The 25,673-nt window shown below is 37.5% G+C and overlaps 2 protein-coding genes across 3 annotated transcripts in view; both read right to left on the bottom strand.

The window, feature by feature from the left end:
- Positions 1 to 5,284: 5,284 nt before the first annotated feature.
- Smp_044280.1 (putative fibrillarin) lies at positions 5,285 to 6,545 on the bottom strand (the record flags this gene model as incomplete). 2 transcript variants are annotated; one of them, XM_018796268.1, is made up of 4 exons in its annotated part: positions 5,285 to 5,427; positions 5,465 to 5,723; positions 5,756 to 6,451; positions 6,496 to 6,545. In XM_018796268.1, 4 exons carry the CDS (start codon positions 6,503 to 6,505, stop codon positions 5,397 to 5,399), a joined length of 996 nt encoding a protein of 331 aa, XP_018650498.1. In that variant the 3' UTR covers positions 5,285 to 5,396. The 2 variants fall into 2 exon arrangements, with proteins under 2 accessions (XP_018650498.1, XP_018650497.1); XM_018796269.1 differs by having other exon boundaries at positions 5,285 to 6,451; positions 6,496 to 6,505.
- Positions 6,546 to 11,981: 5,436 nt separating this feature from the next.
- Positions 11,982 to 25,673, bottom strand: part of Smp_146010 (putative m16 family peptidase) — a gene marked incomplete at both ends in the record, with an annotated part of 30,376 nt that continues 16,684 nt past the window's right edge. Inside the window, 11 exons of the mRNA XM_018796267.1 lie at positions 11,982 to 12,095; positions 13,728 to 13,832; positions 14,982 to 15,043; positions 16,041 to 16,188; positions 16,366 to 16,490; positions 18,036 to 18,203; positions 19,120 to 19,231; positions 20,804 to 20,895; positions 23,019 to 23,250; positions 23,752 to 23,896; positions 25,353 to 25,561. Coding sequence (XP_018650496.1) covers positions 11,982 to 12,095; positions 13,728 to 13,832; positions 14,982 to 15,043; positions 16,041 to 16,188; positions 16,366 to 16,490; positions 18,036 to 18,203; positions 19,120 to 19,231; positions 20,804 to 20,895; positions 23,019 to 23,250; positions 23,752 to 23,896; positions 25,353 to 25,561 — 1,512 coding nt within the window. The remainder of the gene's footprint in view (positions 12,096 to 13,727; positions 13,833 to 14,981; positions 15,044 to 16,040; positions 16,189 to 16,365; positions 16,491 to 18,035; positions 18,204 to 19,119; positions 19,232 to 20,803; positions 20,896 to 23,018; positions 23,251 to 23,751; positions 23,897 to 25,352; positions 25,562 to 25,673) is intronic.

Raw genomic sequence — 25,673 nt, 5'->3', positions numbered from 1 at the left:
GTAAACATACATTGTGCGACGACTTTAAATATGCGTATCATTAAGAACGGATACCAAAGTCGTGTTCATTCTTTTGCAAACAGTTCGTCAAACGTTGTGGAGTAATTTTGATCTTTGTTGTAACACGTTTTATGTCTGACTTTTGGGGGTTAACTGCTACTAGGACGTTCACTTCAACTAAAAGTAGCAGTCATGAATAACAAAGACTCAGTTAAACTAGTGTTCAAGGTACACCTCTCTTCCTTCGAATTTAAAGTGGTGGCTAGTCTGTCAATAATGAGTAAACTAATTTAGTCACGTTACTTAAGTAACGTGACTCGTGCAAGAGTCTTTGTCGTTGATATGCTTTTAGAAATAACACTTTCATCATATAAATCTCCAGAAGTTGAACTTTGACATAGTTCTATTTGGTGAAGACGCTGACAGAGTGCGGAGTCTTCTGACCACTATAAGCAACAATGCAGGCATCTTCAGATACGATTCTCCCCCTCGAAATGCAAAATGTTACTCCAGGATTGGATTGCATCAGCACCTGAACTAGTGATAGGAAGTGAAGTAGTTGAGCGTGTTGACCGCTTCACTTATCTTGGGAGTCTCATCAGCCTTTTCAGTGTGGTGTGTGATGAAATCTCAGCAGTCATTCAGCTACAACGTAGGACCAGGCACACACATGCATCGTTCCAAGTTGCCATATCTCGTTAGCACAACAAGATGAACACCGGATCCATAGAAGTAATTAATTTAGTGGTGGTAGTATACAAAAGATAGGTTGTATAGAAGTATATAGTGTATGAAGGAAGAAAGTTATGAAGCAATTTTAATCTCAAGGTTTAAGGGAAGATAAAGAGTGTATACACCTACGCCATTGTGATCGATTCTGAGTCATGTCACCTAGAGTCTCCAACCATTGGTTACGATAGTCACGCGCACCCTAACCAGGTAGTCTGCATCTGCCAACATGGCTCAGACTAGAAGTTAGTGACTTCAAGCACTGATGCCATGTTTTGGTTTGGCCGACCCTAACTCTCTTCCAACCATCCCCTACACTAGTCAGCATAGCGCGTCGTGGCAATCGGTGTTCAGTCATACGTAACACGTGGCTTAACCATCTCAGTCGATGAATATTCACAACCTCATCAACTGATTTGCCATTATTTCCTAATATTCTGCGTCGAACCTCACTATTACTTACCAAGTGACCCCAGCAGATGCGAGCAATATTTCTAAGGCATCTGTGGTCAAATACTAGTAACCTACGAGTATCTTCTACTCTTAATGGCCAACTCAGCACGGATACAGAAGGCTCATCTAGCTTTCGCCAACTTGCGTCATTTATGGCGTAGGCGAGATATCCGTCTAGCAACCAATGGACGGGTTTACTGTGCAGCAGTTTGTTCCATCCTACTTTATGGCAGTGAAACATGGGTGGTAAGAGTAGAGGATATTCATAGGCTACTAGTATTCGATCATAGGTGTCCTCGAAGCATTGCTCGTATATCCTGGGACCGCCGGGTAAGTAATGCAGTTGTTAGGAAGTGTGTATTTGGTAAGGATGGACAATCGATTGATGAAGTAGCGAAACTTCATCAGTTGAGAGGTCAGTCAGTCAGCTACAACGTAGGACCAGGCACATATATGCATCGGTCCAAGTTGCCATACCTCGTTAGCACAACAAGATGAACACCGGATTAATAGTAGTTAATTTAGTGTTGGTAGTAGTATATAAATTATAGGTTGTATATAAGGATATAGTATAGGAAGGAAGAGAGATATGAAGCAATTTTAGTCTCAAGGTTTAAGGGAAGATAAAGAGTGTATACACCTACGCCATTGTGATCGATTCTGAGCCATGTTACACAGAGTCTCCAACCATTGGTTACGATAGTCACGCGGACCCCAACCAGGTAGTCTGCATCTGCCAACATGGCTCAGACTAGAAGTTAGTGACTTCAAGCACTGATGCCATGTTTTGGTTTGGCCGCCCCTAACTCTCTTCCAACCGTCCCCAATACTAGTCATCATAGCGCGTCGTGGTAATCGGTGTTCAGGCATACGTAACACATGGCCCAACCATCTCAGTCGGTGAAGATTCATCACCTCATCAACTGATTTACCATCGTTCCCTAATACCCTGCGTCTAACCTCACTATTACTTACCAAGTGACCCCAGCAGATGCGAGCAATATTTCTAAGGCATCTGTGGTCAAATACTAGTGACTTAAGAGTATCTTCTACTCTTAATGGCCATGTTTCACAGCCGTAAAGTAGAACAGAACGAACTGATGCGCAGTATACTCGTCCCTTAATTGATAGACGGATATCTCGTCTACGCCATAGGTGACGTAAGTTGGCAAAAGCCAAACGAGCTTTTTGAATCCGTGCAGAGATTTCGTCAGACACCAACCCATTAGGGCTGATCAGATTTCCAAGATAAGTGAAGTTGTCGACGCGTTCGACTACTTCACTCCCTATCCTTAGTTCGGGTGTTGACGCAGGCCAGTCCTGGAGTAACAATTTACATTTGGATGGGGAGAAACGCATCCCAAACATCCTGGCATTATTACTGAGTTCCAACAGAAGACTCTGCATTTTGCCAGCGTCTCCACCAAACAGGACTATGTCATCTGCGTATTCTAAGTCGCTTAGTGGTCCCCCTGGTAGGAGATCAATTCCTGTAGATTCAGTCGAAGAGAGTGTTATTTGCAGCAACAGGTCTATAATGAAGTTAAACAAAAACGGGGATAGTGGACAGCCTTGACGGACACCACTTGAGGTTGTAAAATCATATGACAGTTCGCCATAAGCTCTTACTCGACTAATAGTGTTCGAGTAAAGAGCCTTCAAAAGGTTTATGTACTTCTCAGGTACACCTTTCAATGACAGACACTGCCACAGAACCTCTCGGTCTACAGAGTCAAATGCTGCTTTCAAGTCAAGAAAAACTATCATTGTCGGACGCCGATAAGCGTGTCTGTGCTCTAAAACTTGACGAATGGTGAATATGTGGTCGATACAGCCACGACCAGGTCTGAAGCCAGCCTGATTTTCTCGTGTTTGCAGTTCACGAGTCTTAGTTAGGCGCCCGATAATTATTGAGGCTAGTATTTTAGATGCTATGTTAGTCAGACTAATCCCTCTATGGTTATCGCAGGATGATTTGGACCCCTTTTTATATATTGGGACAATCAGTGATTGTGACCAGTCGGATGGGATTACATCCGTCTCCCAGATTTTAGCCAGAATATTAGTCAACCTAATCGCTAAAATTGGACCACCATATTTAAAGACCTCTGGAGCCAATCCATCAGGACCAGCTGCTCTTCCTCGTTTCAGATTACTTATAGCCTTTTGAACTTCAAGTAGGGTCGGAGGGCCTACCTCAATGTTCCATTCAGGTTTTCTGGGAATAGTGGGTAGTTGTGCAGTAGCTGAAGGCCAGCTAAACTGCTCCTTAAAGTGTTCCGCCCATCGTTCTAAACGTTTAGGTTGAGAGCAGATAAGGGTTCCGTCTTTTTCGGAGATTGTCTCACACTTGACTTCTTAATTCTGGTTTCTTTTATTAGTCTGAATAGTTGCCTGGTGTTGCCTACAGCCGCTGCCTTTTCCATCTCTTTTGCTTTCGTTGCCCACCACTGCTCACGATCGTTCCTTAGACTTTTAGTTAACCTAGATCTAATTTCTTTACGCTCTTCGTCGTGGTTCAGAGCCTGATGGGATGAGTTTACGCGAATCCATCAGTGAAATAGACTTAGAGGAAATCCACTGGTTTTTTGGAACCCTATGGTTTAAATAACTAATAGATGTGACTGCTGTTTCCACAGCTGTTCGTATGTCTTTCCAAGCAGCATCTGGGTCAGTCTCGTTTACAGAACTGCCTAGATGTGAACACCTTACTGCTGTCACACCTCTGTACAGTCAGCAGTACGACTTCGCCTTCGGACCTTGGGTTTGCTGCTTTTAGTCTCACCGCTCTTCAACCGACCTGTCTGGCATGGTAGGACCTTGAGGAACGATTGTTTCAGCCAGCATAGCTCGATTGCTTCATCACGATAGGCAAGCCCGACCACCACGTCAAGGTAGCAGCAACGATCGGGAGGGCTGGTACGTGTTACGGATTCCCATCCGACGAGAGATGTTTTATGGTGTAAGAGTAGGTTAGAAGAAAGCTAGGGGCGGTCAGACCAAAACGTGGCACAAATCCATAAAGTCACCAACAAGTGGACTGAGCCATGTTGGTAGGTTGGGATCCGCGAGATGATAGCAGCCGATGGTTAGAGACCTTGAATGGCCCAAAATCGTTTGCGATGGCGAAGGTGCACCCACTCTTTGTGTTCTACCAAATTCTAACCTTCTGAATTCTTTATGTCCCTTTCTTTTTTCTCTTTTCAAATTAATTTCACTGGATTATACTTCTTGAATAGCATCTTCAAACCCTGATCGTTCCGATTATTGCTTAAACTCTTACTACCTCTACCACTTTGGGATTAGAGTCGACAATTGCATCTCTGTGCTAATGTGGTATGGCAACTAGAACTGATGTACGTACGTACGAAGTTCGACGCTATGACTGACTGACATGTTACTTAACTGAGTGATCCGTAGTAATGTGCGAAACATATTTACAGGTTCGTGGACTAGTGAACAGCTTAAACACTTATGCGCAAAACGTAGGCTAAGTTTATGCAGTCGATTTTGTGTCACCTAACTCTCTGAAACAAAGCGCGTGAACGTTAGTCTTAACTCTTAGACAGGCCATGGAACCAAAACGTATATACCACTAAACTATTGACATCCACACGGCAACAAATGAGTCTGCAAACTAAAGTTACGCTGCCTTGCGCAAATATAATCGTCAAGACACTTCTCCGAATCGAGGATCTAGTTATTCACACTATGAAAGACGTAACTAACCTTACGCTTTGTATTTTTAACCAACGTACTATTGAAATCTCGAGTTTATAAATGTTCCCATGCGATATTATTCAGCAACAAATACCTCCATGAATACCTGTTGGCTTACGAGGTCCTCATTAAGGATCAAATGGCTTTTCAGTTTAGACGTTGGCTGTCAAAGTTTCATAGTTTAGACCTCTGAAATAAGTTAATGAATGTATTTTGTATACTGTCACTACATGAAGAGTTGGTGCATAATGGCATAGGGAATAGAAAGCCACTTTATAATTCTGCACATATTCGCGTTAGATACAACGGACACGAAACTTGCTTACTTAACTACGTAATCCATAGTGAATTATCATTGACCAACGAAGTAATCACTAGAAAATAAGCAGAATCGCTGAAGTGTTTATTACATGACCATTCAAGTATTATGTTGTTCAATCTCGAAATGTTTAAACAAAATAATTTATTTACATGCACAAACCAAGCAAACGCCATTACTGCTCAGTCTTAACTTTTTTTGGTGCTCTGAAGAAAGACAATTACATGTAAAGTAGTAACTTACCGATACTGAGCAGTTACCATCGCGTGACCACGTTCGAATGGTTCAAGAGTAACCTGTTCGCGTGGGGTAAATTGTAGTTTTCGTAGTGTATCGACTTCCTTTGCAAACACAACCTCAGGAGCAGCAACCGAGTCAATACATGAAGCTTTGATGGATATAACGGCGTGACCTCCGTTTTTCAAGTAGTATTCGGCGTTGACCCCTACTATTCTAGACTGATCAGGTTGAGCGACATCAGCAAATATACAGTCCACCATACCTAAGACATATTAAAATTTAATTTGTGCATACCAACAAGCATCCTGTATTTGTGAGGATGTCTTGCATCTTCTATTATTGGGACCACATTTGTTCGATGCTTAGCCACATTCAGAAGATCACGTCCCGAACGATGCGAGAATTCTACAGCATAAACTACGCCATCTGCACCGACTACATCAGAAACATGGGATACAGTGGTTCCGCTAGCTGCTCCCAAATACAAAACACGACTCCCTGGTTTGATATGGATTTGATCAAGCCCATTGACTATGCCTGCTGCCAATTTCGATCGGAAGGGATTCCACACTCTGTATTCAATTTTACCACCCGCATCATCCTCAACACTGATTCGCTTCTCACCATACACAGACTCGCCGACGACAACATTTTTCGTTACCAAGCAGTCTTCTTTGCCTTTGGCAACAAAAATACCTTCATGTCTATGGGGTTCTATCAGTACTTTTTTTCCTCCTCTCATTCCTCCACGTCCACCCCTCCCTCGTGGTGTTCCTCTGTTGAACCCCCCACGACCTCGACCACCAAAGTCGCCTCGTCCTCTACCACGTCCACCGAAATCGCCTCCACGGCCACCTCTAAACCCGCCTCTCTCGCTAAAACGCCCACCTCTGCCTCCACCTCGGCTGTCATCACCAACGCTTTTCTCACCACCGAAACTATGCCTCTGACCACCTCTACCGCGTCCGCCTCTAAAACCTCCGCCTGATTCTTTATTTTTAGAGTGAGGAATTAAACATTAAACTGCAACTTACCTGGTTTCATCAATATGAAGCACGCTGTTGTAGCGTCGCAGTTGAAATATACCCAAGGTCGAGCACATTTCACAAACTCCCTTAGCAAAAAAGTATTTCAATGGCCTTGTGATAATCTTTGTTACATTATTTGCGAGAACGTATTGCTTTTCTGCCATTAAAACCCAACGGTTGATGAAGCACTACGTGACTGTGTTGAGAAGTTCACTTTTGACAGTGCAATCAGACAAGCAGGAACCTGATTTGATATCTGAAAGTACAGACAATAAATTGATTGAGTCAGTCCTTTCATGTTGTTCTTTCACATTCGTTTCTTTCCTTTAACCATTCATTCAAAGACATATAGCATTTCCGCCAACAATAAGAGCATCCAAGTGTTTCAATTGGTTGTAGACTGAATAAAAGAAGCTTTCGCCTAACGGGCTTCCATATCTAGTAGAAGTGGGTCACCGATGCCTCCACGTTGGAACCTAGGTATACTAATGATAAATGAGCAAAACGAATTGGTAAATCATATTGTGATACTATCCTTGGTCCATAAGAACATGTCGAGTTTTATCATAAACGGCTCCTGGGAGGTCACTTAGCCGACAACGATTTCCAATATTTGGCTACCATTAAAGAGTAGAAGGTATGTCGACATTCCATTCTGCTGTGTTGTGTTGAGACTAGGCTTAATAGGTGTTTAAGGGGATCCCCAGAAATGTTTAGAATGCTATAATTTATTAGAAATTCACCTCTTAGACGCTTGCATTCTAATAAGGTTCAGTGATTGAAGGCGCTCTTTATAAGACTTGAATTTGAGTTCCCGAACTGGTTTCGTGACTCACCGTTGGATACGTTCTTTTTCCTTTGAGAGCGAAGGACGAAATACTCGTTTTCAGTTATTAAATAAACGGACATTAAGAGTCCTGTGTAATTTCTGACAATGGAAGTGCTTTGCCTGTTTCACCGTCACCATGCAATGATTAAAGACTTTCCTACCACTTGTGTGAGATAATGAGATCCACTTGTTGACATTAATATGGGAAGTCAGTAGTTAACTGACGAATTACTGACTCCGTGTTTGTATACTGAAGATACGACCGGTATTGTACTTTTCTCTTAAAATAGTTACCTCTTCTTTTTATATGACACACTTGATATAATATTGTTAGTTATGCTGAAAATGCCTCATATATTCAAAATGTGACGTCATTATTGTTTGTAACACCTTTGTTATCAAGAGATACCAACTCAGTCAAATAAGATGTCAGGAATGAACTAGTTTGAAGCAATGTAAATCCTTTTATCTAAGCTGTTTAGTAGTCGTAAGGAGTGCAAAGAATGGCACAAACATTCGTGATCTAGTGTAGATGCATGACGCAACGCCTTCAGCCAGGATATCTCCAGTAAAGATAACGAGGTCAGTGTCAGTGTTGAAAACTTACATAATTATTCATTCTGGGGATTTATTTATTTATTTATTGATTTATCAGTGACTACCATAAAACGTGATCAGTCAGACGTTTGAACTTGACAAGCGTGCCGTTGGTAAACACTTCCGATATTTTCTTACATCCAGCAGCATCTAGTCATTAAATCGTAACATATGGAGCCAGGGGTTACACCATAACGATAAAAAATGTACACAAACGATCCCACTTCATCTTACTTTACATCGGTTTTCATATTAACCAATAATCCCAGGAAAAAGAAACTGATCTTTATCGTCGTCGTTGTTATCATTGATGGGTGCATAACATTGGATAACATTCATAGTGATCCCCTCCTTCTTTGTTTTTAATGGTGCTTTGATTATCCTGGATCCATGAGATTCCCATCCTACAAGTGCATTTCGTGCATCTGTGGACAGCATTAGAGCCACTCCTTGAGTATGTGGAGGATTTTCCTCTTCGTGACCGGAGTACAGTAGCATTTCTCCCATATCTAGCCTTTACTGTCTAGCTTGGGTCCAATGAGTTTCATTGATTCCGAGTACTACCAAATTTTATCTCCTCATTTCCGTTGCTATTTGACTGATCTTCCCGGTCTCCCACATTGTCCGGACGTTCCATGTACCTATAAAGAGAGAGGCATTGGCCTCGTGACTTCCGAAGGATCTCAGCTTTCATAATGAGGCATCATAATTCTTCCTTCAACTGAGAGGGTATAGTTTGAATAGTTTTAATTGTGCTTAGGACCTGCAGAAGCCCTAGAAAAGCTACAGGTGGAGTTTAGTAGTGTAGTTCGACAACGGGAAAGGCGTGGTTCGAAATGGCGTGTAACCCCTTCTGAATATCGGTGCCTTGTTTTTGAAGCTGGGACAGTTTGAATAGATTGAAACCTTGGAAAATCGTTCAGGAATTTTTACCAGACAAAGTGTCTGCTACTTCATTTTTTCGCCGCACAAATATGTTGCATATGTGAATGAAACAACGAGATTTAGTCCAGTTATTGATACTTTCGGGTGAAATGCTTCTCTGAAGATGAGTCAACTAAAAAGATCATGAGGTTTACGATCGGTGAACAGAGTGAATTCTCGGCCGTCTATATCATGTTGAAAGTGCCGTACAGCACAACCCATCGATAGGAGTTCCCTACCGAGAACGTCTATGGAGATACTGATGGATGCCTTGACGTCCTTTACTTGTGGAGAATTGTTTTCTGCGTTGTCATATAAAGTGATGGTTTACGGATTTCCAAGATACTGGTCTGTTCAGAGCTTATGATCTGTATGAATTGTGTGAAACTGCTTCACTACGATCATTTCTAGATGATCCAAAATGATCTCAGTTTTGCTTTCCCTAGGGTGACTACCTTGGTTGTAAGCAGCATGAAAAAAATCGAGTGAATCAGTGCCAATCTGGCATTCCTGAATGATTGCGGTATTGCCATGGTTTTTGAATAATTGCAAGACGAGGTAGTGGCTTTTATGTTAAGTCACCGATATTCAACAGCTGTAGGCCAGTCGTCGCTATCTCCTTCAGAGAATCTGTGCAAAGACGATACCAATGGGAAATACCGCTGTCGGATAATTCCCAGGTAAATCATATGCTCGAAAAATTTTCGCTCAACTATAGATTTCCGAGAGCTATTATTATTCACAAACATCTTATGGGTACATAAGTTTTGTAAAGAAACCATCTCAGGTTTCTTCAGTAATGCAATAATACACGGGTTTCGATAATGTTAACATAACGTCTACCACGTTTGAATAAAAAAAAAAGGGAGAAAAAATAACAGTGATAACGGAATAATAATAAATCAGGTTCTTTTTAATTGAGATTATCAACGTGGCTATTCCTAACTTTTGAACAGTCTTTAGTTATTCAAACATTAGTAACTAATTAGGCAAGAGGCTGTGTTCGAATCACGTCAGGCTCACCAGATGTAGATGGTGTCGAGTCACGATTGACGATGATCGCCACTACAATAAGATTACGTGCCAGATATCGGCTTGCACATTTCGGTAGGCCAAAAACCAGAAGGCTGTTGATGATCCGGATAAGATATATTTGTTGGCGATCTCGCGACAACACCTAGACGTACCAAAGTTTACAGGTGAAAAAACAGGGGAGCGTAAGCTCGTTCGTACAAGTAAAATGTACAACGGAAGGAAAAGTGCGCTTGGTACAAGCACAGTAAAACAACCACTGGTACAATTGGTTATAATAATAGTTGTTTTCATTACACCAATCACGTTCTCGTTGTAGAAGTAGGTCAATACAGCAGTTTTACGTTCTTACTAGCTCCATTTGTTTCATAAAAAAAAGCAACCTTTAACATATCTACTCACTACTCGTAATTCTACGCCTATATTTTTCATGTTTGCTTGTCTTTGTTTCTGTGCACATCCTTTTATTCAGTGTTCTTCTTGTTGTTGTACCGTTCATTATTTTAAGTTTTACAAGTGCTCCTGATGGGTACTATTTTAGGTAGGCACATCCGGCCTCTCCTATACACTTCTTTACTCAAGCAGCCTATTTGCGTTAATAATTATATATGCACTCGAGTTTCGTCCTCGTATTTCATCCATTTATTTCGCCTATCACTCACGGGGAATTAAGATAATAAATATGTTCAAAGTTTAGCAAGATGTATTTCATGAATAATATCGTGTTCATATTGACGTCAGACAGCGGACGCCTAAAGTAAACGAAACACATGATATCAGGAAGAGTGTAGATAACGCATGTCGACCTGTTTGAATACCTGGGTTACCTGTTTCTGCCATCCAGATATTTCAACAAGCTATCTATTTTTAGTTTGCTTTAGTACATCAGTATGGCTATTAATCGCATGACCTATTCAGGTGCCCCAATCAGAGATATCGTCGTTGCTAACAATATGCATTGAAAGAATGAACATCATTCCAATGTCGATTCCTAAAATGCTAACATCCAACTAGCGACCACTGAATATTTATGGTCAGGATCGACCAAGAATTAAGAAACGACAACTTGAAACAAATTATGCTGAGAATTCTGTATTTTTACCAAAAATAAAATACCAAATAAGGCTAATAATAAATAAATGTTGAATTCGAAGCTAGCAAAACAAGCCTTTTGCCTTCAATATAAGGGTTTTGATGGTTTAATTCAACTTGCTATTTGCACAGTTATTTTTAAGGGTAATGATACCAAACCTACAGTGTGGTGCATATATGTCTGGTGCCGCCTTGTACCAAAGTTTATGTGTTCAAATAAAAATAAAATGATACATAAATAGTTAGCGAAATGTATAACATGCTGTGCTGGTGTTCCCATATTCACCATTTAGATTCGTTACTATTAACTCATCGGTTGCTTTATGTACTTGTATAACAACCTATACGTTCGCTTTTATAGTTGCATGGTGGAAAGTTTAGAACTAACGAAAATGATAGTCTTTGACAAGCACACTTAGTCTACGAATAATAAGACGGTAGAAAAACAATACCGTCATCTGTGAAAAATGGCTACAATGTCTTACGTACGCCTTCAAATTAGGACCAAGTCAAAAACAATATATTTATATGATTGGATCTCATAAATGTTTCTACAATCAGTCGTTTGTCATAACTTATCAATGAACGTGTGCTATGTATCATAAAGAAAAAAACCCAAGTCAGTTTATATGTGTATTTGAAAAATACGGTAGACGAAAAGAACATAAAATCAAGGAGGAATATGAAAGCCTGGGAACAACTGCAAGAAATCTTTAAAATCTGTACAGCAAACAAAAACATGAAGAGAACTTGGTTGATCAAGATACAAAGGAAAGTTAGGACCTAATAATTTGACAAATAACTGGGCACATAAGTAATGGGACGATTAAATCTTGTTAATATTCGTCCGGGGATTTTATAATTGAAACCTGTCTAAAGGTGATTTTAATCCAAGATTTCTCCGTGAAGAAAGTGAAGACAATGTAGAAGATATGAAACCTTGAAAATGACACGTTTTGACGATCACCAAATGACCCATATATTAAATATCTTTACATATATCATCCAGAAAACCGAATTAAAACCGCAGTACATTCCCTTCACATTTGGATGTGAACATCATGAATGGTCTCGCTAAAGCACTCAAAGGACAACAACGTTTCAATTCAGTGTAATCCTTTAAAACAATTACCTAAACCAAAGAAAAAAATCAATGTAGATAGGCTTCAGTTTACATACCAATCAATAAACTAAGAAAAAAGAAATATGGCAAAATGTAAGCACTGGAAGAAAGCAAATAATATCATTCATGTCGTAGGCCATTTAATATCGGCTAAGGGAAAATTGAAAGTAGCGAAAAATTAGTTATTTTGTAACCTATGAGGCTGTGGATAACTTAGACAAATCGAGCAGTTTACCGCACAATTAAATTTTAGAAATCCGGTCAATTCTTTACATAGTGATCGATGTCTCAAAAGCAACGAAACAAGATGATGCCTTGCTCGTATGATTGGGTTTGGCACACCAATCTAATTATTCACCTCAAGTTATCTTTACTGACTTGCTTGATTGCCATGACCTAATCGCAACAATGTTAATACACAGATGATGAAGTCATCTACAAACGAGAAAATCTCACATGTTGGAATACGGTAACCATGCTTTGTGCAACTTGAATTGGGAACGGTAAATATAATAGATTAAATCAATCAACGTTACTATTGGGTGCCATGAATACTCCACATTTTTAAGAAGTTTGTTGACCAGTATGAGGAATTTAGTTCAGAAATGCACTTGATATTCATATCCACCGAAATATTACTTATGGACGGAAAAAGATTAATTAGCAGTTGACAACTTCGTTTTTTGAACAGTAATGTAAGGTTAATAGACATACGTAGGTGTCATGTTTATGTTTCAGAAATATATATGGTTAAAAGTGACATCTCACCTAGAAAAGGACAAAAATATTGGAAGCCTGAGTATAATGTAAGAAGTGTAATTTGAGTATATAAATGTTACATCCATATCGAATAACTTGCTCTTTTAAAAAACAACAACAATCTAGGTAGCTAATCGGCCAGCAGTCAAACGTTGATTAATAATAGATTCAGGATTATGATATAGAAATCAGATATCTGTTATCATACTAATCACAGAGAAGTTTTTTTCCCAATTTTATTGATTTTAGATAAATCTGTTATGAACGTTGCGAAATATCGACGAACAGTTATTATGGTAAGTATGCTTTCACTTTACAAGTCCGATAGTAATAGCATAATTACAACAAAAAGATGGGGGTTGCCGGCCAACAAAGACCATTTATAAGCGATCAGGTGTAATAAATCACGAGGTAAAATGTAGGATGAATTAATGCTAGGGGCACTAAAAAAGTTTTCGTGAGAGAAGTTCAACGGGATTGTATGTCTATTTTAGTTATGTAGATCATTTGTTTAGACTACTGAATTGAAATAGAAAATTACGAGACAATTTTGAGATTAAAACATGGGAAAGAAACAATAGTGTATCGAATACAACATCAGATGAAGAAATGAAATGAACATTATGTACTTTCACTTTTTAAAAATTCTCTATTCATTGTACTGGTAATTCTGTGTCACAAATTCAGCGGATAAACATCTGAACTAAGTTGTATTTCATGGATGATTGATCGATTCGTGGGTCGAATTATCCAAATTACAGAAAAGTGTTTATGACATAAGCACAAAAACTTATCGATATTTACTGCAGTGAATACTGAAAAATGCCATCTCATTTTATGAAAATAAAACAATGTAAGCATTATATATATATTCATACTGACCTTCTCATCATGATTATTGTATTCTGAATCACAGGAATGCTTTTCATTTGATAATACATGAACCGTTAATTTTCTCCTTGTACATGATGATGGATCCATATGCCTCTAAATTTCATATAAAATGATCAATAAGTAACGATGAAGTCTCCAGTCGACTATGTTTCAGTACAAAATAAATATGTAAACTATTTATTAATCCCTAAACTATCCAATCTATAAAGTTTATTCAGTTTAAGAATGAGAAACATGATTGCACTGTTTCAAAGAAGATAATTTCAGGAGTGATAGATTATAGTAAGTCCACTTGTTTATGTAAAAATGCTCCTGAAAAGATCAAAGCAAAACTTCAGCATGAAAAACATTTGCAATGATCGATCAAACTGTGAAAAAATTGTACAATTTAGTTGATGAACATTAGCTACAAAAGTTTATTTCAATATATATATATATATATATCGAATACGTATATTTCATAAAATCGTTGATCTAGACAAAAGATCGGAGAAGAGAGTAGAGTGAAACGACGTCCAGTGGAGAAGGCGTGTGGGTTAACCAAGTGTGAATCGATATTTATAGTTAGATAAAAATAAGTTGTACATGTGATGAGTAAGATAAAAAAAATGAACACACATGTGCATACATAAAAACAGTCCATGTTTCTAAGCAAATCATTAACAAGGTCAAAATGTGACTCAAGAAGAATGCATAAATTGGCCAGAAGCTAGAATAAACTATGTGGGCTTGACATAGCAACTGACACTACAACCTCTACTGTTCGAACTAGCGACCAGTATCAAAATATCTATTTAAGAAGAAAACAATGTAGAATCGCCTACGTGAATCGATTTATTTTAAACATAAACTATAGCTAACTAAATATTGAAATACCAAAATTCGAATACGGAATCTTTAACTAATGGAAATAAATTATTCTATTGTGAAGTCTAGTTATTACGGCACAACAGCAGATTAGGCTGTTGGCGTTTTTAAAATGTTTGTAACTTGAATGTGATACAACTAAGGTCGAGTTATTTCAGTAAGCAGGTGATATGGTTCCTTAAATCATTCTACTGAACAGATTAATTAACAATATTCACAAAGTCAACACGAAGCTGGATATTACACATATAATCTTACGGAGCTACGATTTTGCCATAACATGCCTTTTTTTCCAGAAGAAAAATAGACAAATGAAACTTATACAACTTTAAATTAAAAGTAGAAAAGATAAGTGTCTTGTTGAGTTACACGTACTTTAAAGAAATCGATAACATCATTCTTTTTAAGCGATTTCAGCACGTCGGCTTCATGTAAATCTTTAAGATAAAGAAAACAAATTATTATTAAATGTAAAATATCTTTAATTGAATAGGACGGTAGAAATTTTTGTTGTTTTTAAACAGTACAACATGGGTTGAAGCTAATCGTTTATCCATATTAAACGTTCATTTCTACGATTTATTTTGTTGAGTATATGAATATGTCGTTCGCAAAGCATTTACTGAATGGTGTGAATCAGATAACTCTATCGAGATTAAAACTATTCAAACAGGGTTCAAGATTCAGCGGAAGAGCTAGGATGTAGATAATTGTAGTAAAGACTGAGATTAAAGAAAACAGTCACTCTGAATTCAAATGAAAGTCAATGTTCTGAACATAAGCAATTTGCAAATCAAGGCTGAATAGAGGCATCAGTTAACATTGAATCTACATAATCCAACACAAACTGATTACTGAAGGCCTACATATAAATAAAGATCAGCAATTATAAGGAATATTTCCGATGAAAATAATCTGTAACATTAAATAAACATTAGTAGATCATTCTTTTAACAGTTAAGTATTAACGCATTAGACTTTGAAAAGCCTGTTTTCATTAACTAATACTTTGGATGATAAGCATTTCAAGCGTTAAATGATAGAAACAACAACTTTAAAAATATAGCATACACATTTCGAACTTACATACAATAAGAAACGATGTCTTGGAATCGACTTAAATATGAATCTAACAATCATGGGTGATTCATCAGCTCTTTATTTGTCAAGCCATAGTAACCTCTTTGAACACTTAAAATATAGCTAACAGTTTCAGATATGTAATATATATTCAACATAACAATGTGAAATGCATTTGGTTAGAATTTAGAATTGGTTTGGTGAATAAACTATCAGTTGCAACATCATCACGATTAAAGTTTTCACAATACTTTTAATTTAACGAAAAACAATGTAACACTTACCTACTGATTTTTGAGTTATCATCAATTTACAAATTAAACAACCGTAATAGTATCAATAAAATGAACTTACTTCGCTTGAAATTATAATGTCTACAAGCAATTTCAGACCATAAACGCCCAAATCGATCTTGCATACCTTTCGGTTTTTCCAGTAAATGTGTCAAGAGGGATTGCACATGAACATTAAACTCTTCGTCAGACATATCTTCTAACAGTTTCTAAAATACCAATATGTAAGCAAAAGTGAGTAGCATGCATCTACGAGTCTGTATGTAAGTACAATCTATCATATTGGAGAGGTACACATTGTATGGAAGCATAAATGATAGAACAGAATAGATCACAATCCATTACGTATACAGTTTTATGCAAGGAAAACAATCAGTAACACTCACATTCACAGTAAGTAGAAATTCTTCGACACATTTATCAATTTTATTAGGATGATAAGATGATTGCACTAAAATACGAAAACCTTGTAGTTTGTTGGATCGTCGGAGTCCAGCCTGTACAATATAACCTTTAGTGTGAGCATGAAAAAAAACAAGAAAATAAAACGCCGATAAAAACGTTAACTATGGGTTGATAAAACATAAGTCAAATCTTAATAAAATTCAACATAAGCTAACATTATCACAGAAATTACAAGGTCTATCTGATAAAACTAAAGTAAAATACAGTGAGTCACAACGTAGAACTTCGTACGTACGTACATCATATCGAGATGCCATATCACATTAGCACAGAGAAGAAGTTGTCGATTCAAATCCCATAGTGGTAGAAGTAGTAAGAGTATAAGCATTATGTGAAAGATTAGGGTTTGAAGTAGTTATTGAAGGAGTATAATACAGTGAAATAAATTTGGAAAGAGAAAAATATAGAGACATGAGGAATTCAGAAGATTAGAAGTTGGCAGAACACAAAGAGTGGATGCACCTTCGCCATTGCAAACGATTTTGAGCCATGTCATTCAAGGTCTCTAACCATCGGTTGCTATAATCTCGCGAATCCCAACCACGTAGTCTACACCTACCAATATGGCTCAGTCCAATTGTCAGTGACTTCGTCGATTCGTTTTGGTCTGGCCACCCCTAGCTTTCATCCAACCTACTCCTACACCATGAAACATTGCACGTCGGGGCAGTCGGTGGTCGGGCATACGTAACACATGTCCCAGCCATCTCAACTGATCAAGTTTCACTACTTCATCAATCGATTTGCCATCCTTACCTAGTACCCGTTTCCTAACAACTGCATTACTTACTCGGTGGTCCCAGGATATACGAGCAATGCTTCGAAGACACCTGTGATCAAATACTAGTAGCCTATGAATATCCTCTACTCTTACCACCCATGTTTCACTGCCATAAAGTAGGATGGAACGAACTGCTGCACAGTAAACCCGTCCTTTGGTTGGTAGACGGATATCTCGCCTACGCCATAAATGACGCAAGTCGGCGAAAGCTAGACGAGCCTTCTGTATCCGTGCTGAGATTTCGTCACATACCAGACCACAAGGGCTGATGAGACCCCTAAGATAAGTGAAGCAGTCAACACGCTCAACTTCTTCACTCCCTATCACTAGTTCAGGTGTCGCTGCAACCCAATCCTGAAGTAACATTTTGTACTTCGAGGGAGAGAATCGCATCCCGAGTTTATGTCAGGTGTAGCATTATCTCATGCATTTAGTTTTTTATATCTTGAATAGAGTAGGAACAAAGAACTGACTGACTGATTCTGCTTAATTCTTTGTAGCATTATCTACAAAATCAATTTAAATATAATCGTGATCGGTTACACACCAGTCTAATTTAAAAATAAATTGATAAATAATTTAGCTTTCAATTAATACATAAGATGATAATAATTATTATTATATCATTTACGGGGCACAGATTTTTGCACTTGACAGTGGTACTGACAAGTTGCTTGAATAGAAACAAGTCAAGTGAGATCCAAAACCCTAAATTCATGATTAAAAGTTGGAAGCTTTAGGCACTGATACCCCGCCTATTTATAAGTTGATAGCACATTTTTCTTGTGCTCTATTTTTACCAATACTCACCCAGCTGTTGTTCAGTACGTAATTTATTGAAGACAGGCTCGTTAACAATCTGACAAAACAAATTGAGCAATGTATCGTTAAGCGTAGATTGTTCACCACATTGAAGGTAATAGTAAATTGCAGAAGCTGGTTGACCGGAAATATATCGCTGATAAAGAAAACTGGAATCTGAATAGAAAGAGGAAAAACAATCAGAATTAGAATAATCAACAAAATAAATCATGTTTACAATTCAGATAACAAATAACTTTCCTTTTACAGTATTATGAGTAAGCTAATATTTAGTCAAAGGTTTTGATTACAGTACAAGTCTTGTTATATGACAGCATATGAAGTATGTTACTGAAATCTACAGTGTGACTGTCTAATGGACCAGGTTTCGATTGATTTCTTTGACTAAGAGCCAATTAGTCGTAGATAAGGCTGAACCTTGCACATATGTGCAACAGTTCAAGCTGACACATTATATCGTCACGAGATGAAATTGTCAAGATAAATACCAGAGAACTATAAGCAAAAATTTTATCTCTGGTAATAGTAAAGGTCAGGTATAAAGAATATGATTCTGTAGTCTGTACCTAATTACGCAGCCCATTTCAACATTTATTGATTTTACAAACTGATGCCACATCTTGACTTACTAGCCCCTAGATTTCTTCCAACCTACTCTTAATCGTGGTAGGCGTGTTTAGACATATGTAATACATATCGCAGATATTGCAATAAATGGAGATTCACGACCTCATTGACTGATTCGGCATCTTCAACTAGTCAGAGGTCTACGTCTGACCTTAACACTGCTTACTCAATGGTTCAAACATACACAGGAATTTATGGCTAAATACTAATAACCTATCAAGAGGTGAGAAGTTTAGTAAATTAGGCTGTATACAGTTAGCAATTTGACTATTTGCAAACAACACAAATATAGCTAATTAGATAAAATATAAAATCCTCAAATACAACTTTTGGAAGTAAATTGTAATAAAAAGAAACTGCAAAAGCGGTAGAATAATAGTAAAAAAAACGTCAGAAACAATCAATAAACCGTATTTCTAGAAAAGTGGTGGACAACGACGATTACCTTCAGGAATTATTACTTCTCGAGAGGTTAAGATGTGAGACAATAAAAGTGGCTTAGAAGTCATCTTCTGTACCAACAAGCCCCGAATCATTTCGTGATAACTTATTGCATCCTATAAACGGAAAATTGAAACGTCGCTATGACCAGTTAAAAAAGATGATACATTAGTGAAGTATTAAACCAAATTGTTAAAACTATTTTCTTTTTATTATAGGAAATATTTTTAACTTCTATACTCTTCAACACTCATTTAAACTAAAACTCTGAAAATTAGCACTATATTACACCCCTCTCCCGAAAAAACTCTTTCAAAACGATCTATAGAGGTCCGTTAGTTACTTAATAAATGGAATTACCCAAATGAAATACGTTAAAGTCTCTCAGGATTCTAGAGTTTATGTGTACCATTGGTTTAGAATAAAGGTTTTTCAACTCCCCCAGGTGAATCCTCTATATTCATCAACACCCTTCAAACACCGAACATCCGCTTTCTATCCTCTCACTTCTGTACACAACAGCCCCTGCACTGAGAAGGCGGAGGCTATTAAAGCATGGCCTAATGAGAATTTTGAGTGGCAATAGACTCACCTCAACCTTAGACGCATCGGAGCGTTAGAAAGATAGGTAACAAAGCACGTTAGTTATAATTTCATTCAAGGTTTAGGCCTTTTCTACAGAAATTACAAATTTAATAATCTTTTTAGAACTACCGCTCCTGAAAGTTGTTTCCGAATTTTCACAAGACCCTAAAGGCATTTATGGTTGTGCTCTAAATGTTTCATGTCGAAATTGTAATAAATAATAATGTCGAATATAAGGATTCCACTTTAGTTTTATGGTCAATGAGGTTGCAGAACACGGCTTTTGAAGAAAAGAATAATAATGATTTGGATTTTATTCGAGGAAAGAGTACTATCTGTGGCAGACACAAACGATATACTCTATAGTATTGTTGTGGTAGCTTAAATCTGATTCTTTTTTGATCGTACGTACTGTCTATCCTCGTATGTAATAAATGACTTTATCCGCGTTGGTGAACAACGGAGTTAAATAAGTCAAATACGAGAATGGATTTGAAATACATGTATTTTCTACACTCATTGATCTGGCCAGAGAATCAGAGTGATGAGGCGAACAAAAGTGAACGAAGCGAAAATGACGCGCATTGGAGATGCCTGGGAAGCCAACTCGCTATGAGCAAGCATTACTCAATATTTATAATCAGACAAAAATGAATGACAGACATATGATGAATAGGATACGAAGGGTATACATATACGCTCATATAAAAATATAGTCAAGGTTAATAAGCAAATAACTAACAAGATCAAAATATGACTCATAATGGATAGGCGAATTGGCTTGGCCAGTAGCTAGAATAAAGTATATGGGCTTAACATATAAACTGATACTACATTATGTATAAGTAACGTAATTTGTACTTAACCGGAGCGTTGTAACTGTACGCAAGTGTGAGGTATACTGTAAACAACAAAAATCAATGTACGAACACGTAGCAACCAATCACAAGAGGCTTTGACCTTTGTGAGATGAAAGATGGCTGTGGTAAAACATATTGATAATATCCTGTGGATGCAACTGAGTAATTTCAGACGTTAATAAAAAAAAGTCGTGATCGTTATATACATATATATATATATATATCGTATTATTGTATGCTCACCTCTTCAGTGATATTACCGTAGATAAAGCCTTCAATAAAAATGCGTTCATGAAATTGCATGGTGAAATTAATCAACCTTTCGTACGTAATTTCTAGGCGGGAAAAGAAGTATTTCCATTATTATACAGAAATAGGGAACAATATTTGGTAGATCTCAGTCGAAGCATAGCGACATAATTACACCACAAGAAAATTATGTTTACATTAAAGATGAAATACTCATTAAAATTTATTTATAGATGATAAAAAGATTTATATATTTAAGTGACAGAATTAAAAATTAAATGTTTGAAGAATAATTAAATACACAATGACCCGACCGTTGCTACTGCCTTGACGTGGTGGTCGGGCTTGCCTATCGTGATGAACCAATCGAGCTATACTGGCTGGAACAATCGTTCCTCAAGGTCCTATCATGCCAGACAGGTCCGTTGAAGAGCGGTAAGGCTAAAGACAGCAAACCATAGGTCCGAGGGCGAAGTCATGTTGCTGACTGTACAGAAGTGTGATGCCAGTAAGGTGTTCCCTTCAGACAACCAGCATAACAGCAATGCTGCCTTCCCACAAGGAGAGGTGGGGTTATAAAAGGTCGACTCTAAAATTGTACACCTTGCCTTATCCCACGGATATCGGTCACCGGTAGTAAGGTCTCGACAAGTTCGGAGCTAAGACAAAAATTACTCACAAAAAGACTGTGACCGGCCTCAAACAGTTGTCTCTTGGGCACTGTGGTCACGCTCTCAGGTCACTAAGACTAACTCTAACACAGTTTCCTTTTCAGGTACTTCTAGAAGAACCGTTCCACGGTGTGAGAAACCTGGAAGTGATAACCATCCTCATACCTCTAACAGCACTCAAGATATTCTGTTTATTATATACAGAAGTGATAGATTAAAATCGTTGCACTGTTATTGGGAACCACAACTAGCCTTACTACATATCCGATATGCACACTATTTGATAGGAATATAAAAACAAGATTCCATAAACAGTTTATATAATCGTATTTGAATTCATTAAATTCATTGATCGAAAACTTTGTATTGGAACTTTGATAGTGTTAATTGTAACCATATTATTTCTATATACACATTTTGTAAACAGAACGTTTATTATTTTTTATTGTAAGCTCATATCTAATATTGACAAAATTATTTAAGGTAGCCGACAATATTCTTCCGTATTAGTCTTTAACAGATTTTCGTTTTCGTATCAACATCCACTTGAAAATGGGAATAGCAGAATCACGTGAGATTCCCTGTAGTGAGCGGTAAGCATTAATAATGACGAAATGACTGGTATACATCAATACGATCAGAGGGCTAAGACATAAACGTATATCGAGTGCAGCGTAGACGATACTATGGATATTGTTGTGATGAAACAATTGACTGGTGAGATCATCTAAACTAATGCAAGTAGTCAAATCGATAGTTTTTTTTAACGGCTTGGGTTTTAATGTTAGAACCAAGGAGAAGCATCAGTAGAGTAACTGAGTGTACCGAAGATATTAAGCAGACAAGACTGCAATTTATAAAAGGAATGTTCATTCAAGATATTTAGGATAAAATAGAAAATGATCAATAGGCATAGGGGTAAAAGTTATAAAGTAAGCAGTGACTATTCGTATCTATCCAACGTAGTATTTGGAAGTTGCAAATGTTTAGGCCTCTTAAAAACTATTGGGTTTCCTACTATTTTTTTGTATACGCTTAGTACTACACAGTAGTGGTTGAAGAAGTGTCTAGCACCTAATTTTCATACATTTTTTGGTTTCGCATTATCCATTCCATAAATTTTGCATAATTTAAAAAATATGATTGAAATGATCTGGAGTTTGCATGAGCAATTATGGTTGTCTATACAGATGAAATATTTTGTGTATATGATATCGCTCCAAGATATACTTTTCAGTAACATGAAAGTAATATTGTAAACATGCTTGAGATCATGCGAATCAAATGGATTTAGACCTTGATTTGACAAATATATACCATGATATAGAAACTATGAATTATCTTAGCGATCATTAGCTCTAACAAGCACTTATATAATTATTCTAAAGTGTATGCTTTTTTATGCTGTTCATTTACACCTTGTAGGCTAATGGTAAAGTATGATAATTTAAATAATTGAACATAGATGTTAAGTTTTAACGTTATTTATGACTAACGGAAGAGATGAAATACACAAAACATCCATGAAGAATATTCACCTTTAAAAGCACGAACAAAATCATCACTGATCCAAGAATGATCTGAAATAAGACTTGTTAAATATGCACCGGATTGTTGATAAGCTGGTTTCATTGTGAAATTGGAAAACTCTCGAGACATATTCTCACGAATACATTCGAAACGGTCAGTTGCTGGTTGATAATTTACAAATTGTGTTGCAATTTCTTCGACAAAACTTTTCAATTTATGCGAATATCCTAAAAATGTTAGCTAAGAAACAAACATTTATGAGAATGCAAATCAAATGACAGAAAGAACTAAAATCATGCGCTTACTAGTAATTAATTTTGAAAGGTGATCCCCAGAGTCGAAATGAGACCAGTAGAACTCGACTAAATTGCAAGTGAAACAGTTAATCATCAACAGCACTGCATAGCAGAGCAATATTGCGGATTGATTAAAGTCAGATATGTAAACTGACTCAGTGATATACAGGTACAGTGCTCCTCGCAAGGTTCGGAGGTCCCGAGTTTGAACCCGGGCGAAGTCATGAATGCGTGCTGCTGAAGAGTCACACACTAGGAAGAAACAGTTGTCAGTAGCTTTTTGGTTAAGACCATTTTGTGATGCAAGCTATAAGAAGTAAACACTACGGTTTTTTGTTGATTAGCCCAAATGTTTATATTCCAATCAAATTAGCTTTTGAAGAGACAGATAATAAATATACAAAAACAACATTTATTCAAAGTAATTACATCAAAATCAACTTACCTTGATACCTTCAGCAGTGTGTTTCACGTAAACAGTCATTCCAGCGAGCATAGAGGAATATGTTAGTTCATTAATATGATCCTCAAATAAATTTGCGTAAATCAAACAAAGTGATGTATGAAAAGGATCGAAAAATGCAAGTGGACTACAAACAAAATAATTAGAGAGTAATGTTAAGATATTTAATTAAATTCTACAAACATGGTAAACAAACTGTACAAAACATCTCATTGGATTAAAAAATATCAACCTTCAACTACAGGATAAATTTAACTGATATATAACTAACTTCTGGTCTGCGCCATTTTGGTAGATGCAAACTACTTTGTTGGGGTCTGTGCGACTATCGTAACCGACGGTTGGAGGCTCTGAGAGAAATGGCTCGGAATCGATCACAATTGTGTAGATATATACTCCTTATTTTCTTTTAAAGTGCGAAATTAAAATTGCTTTATATCTTTCGTTCTTATTTATTTTTATTTATTTAAACACATATATATTGGTACAAAAGGGCACCAGGTACATATGCGCCACACTATTTGTGTGTGTGGGCTGTGATACTGCCCGAGTGCCCAAACCGAAGCAGGTGGTTTTCTTAGGGGGCCACACCCCGAGCCTTTGACCAAAAGGTCTGATCCACAAGGCAGTGGAGCATCGTGAGGAGATGCAGTCCCATCGTAGCCGTTGACCAATGACAGGTTCGTCCGCCATTCGTTCCATCAGGATACTGGAGTCCATGTGCACCATTGGTTTGGAATCAGGGTTTTCCAACTCCCCTAGGTGGACCCTCCGTGTCCACCAACCCGGTTAAAGCGCCAGACATTCGCTTTTCGTCCTCTCACTTTCGTAAACAACACCCCCGCCACGAGAAGGCAGTGAGTAGGACTTCCCTGGCAGAGGCTATATATTCGCTGGCCATGTGAGAGCATTTCGAGAGGGAGAGTAGACTCTCCCCACTCTCGGCCGTACCAGGGCATTTGGAGGCATCTTTCGTTCTTCCAACTAATTGTTTCTTCCTGGACTAAATCTTTATACATAATCTTTCTTTTATACATTACTACTAATGCAATGACTACTTTTATGAATTTGGTGACTATCTGGTTGTGCTAATGAGGTGTGGCAACTTGGGCCGATGCATAGATGTGCTTGGTCCCACCTTGTAGCTGAGTGACTGACTGATATATCGAGTATACATCAGTGTACACGGGTTTGAGATGAATCATTCCTATGGCCTCTAGTGATTTTAGCCTACTGTCTGGATCGATGTGCAGATATAATATTCGACTAAGTACTAAGCTACCACCCCATTAGAATGAAAATAAACTTCTAATGACTAAATAAGTAGAGCGCTGGATCAGTTAATTAAGAAGTTCGATAAAATCCCAGATCTAAATACCGTTTCATTCAATTCAATTTGAGCAATCGAATGGTATTACTACCACTCAAACTCAGTGTCCCTCAAAGATAGGTACAAGAATCTGTACCTAACAAATGGCATAATAATGAGCCAGTTAATGCCGTGTTAGCAAAGAAATATCATCCAATTATCCAGTATAATAATCACTACTGTTTATAAATACAATTGAGAGAGAGAAACGAACCTGACAATATGAAATGTGATAAAACCTTTGGGAAGATTGAATTCTCTATCTTGAAAGTACCAAATACGAGACATATCTGTTTCGATTAATAATTCCGGTATTTCAGCATTTGTGGGGTATTTGTTTTCCACCAAATTGAATTCAGTAGCAATGAATGGATTTGGCTCAGGGAATCTTAATTCAGGATTCGTAGAACTATTTCGCCATACCTATCGCAAAGAAACAAATTATTAGGAACAAAAAAACTCAAAAAAACAGAACGAGAAGTGCTGCAGTAAACACATAAGTATATAAACAACTCATATCAATATCTTTTAATTT

The sequence above is a fragment of the Schistosoma mansoni genome, chromosome 2 (genome assembly GCF_000237925.1).
Source record: "Schistosoma mansoni strain Puerto Rico chromosome 2, complete genome".
NCBI classification, from domain to species: Eukaryota; Metazoa; Platyhelminthes; class Trematoda; order Strigeidida; family Schistosomatidae; genus Schistosoma; species Schistosoma mansoni.
The sequence above is the reverse complement of the archived record's forward strand: the minus strand, read 5'-3'. Positions and strand labels throughout refer to the sequence as shown.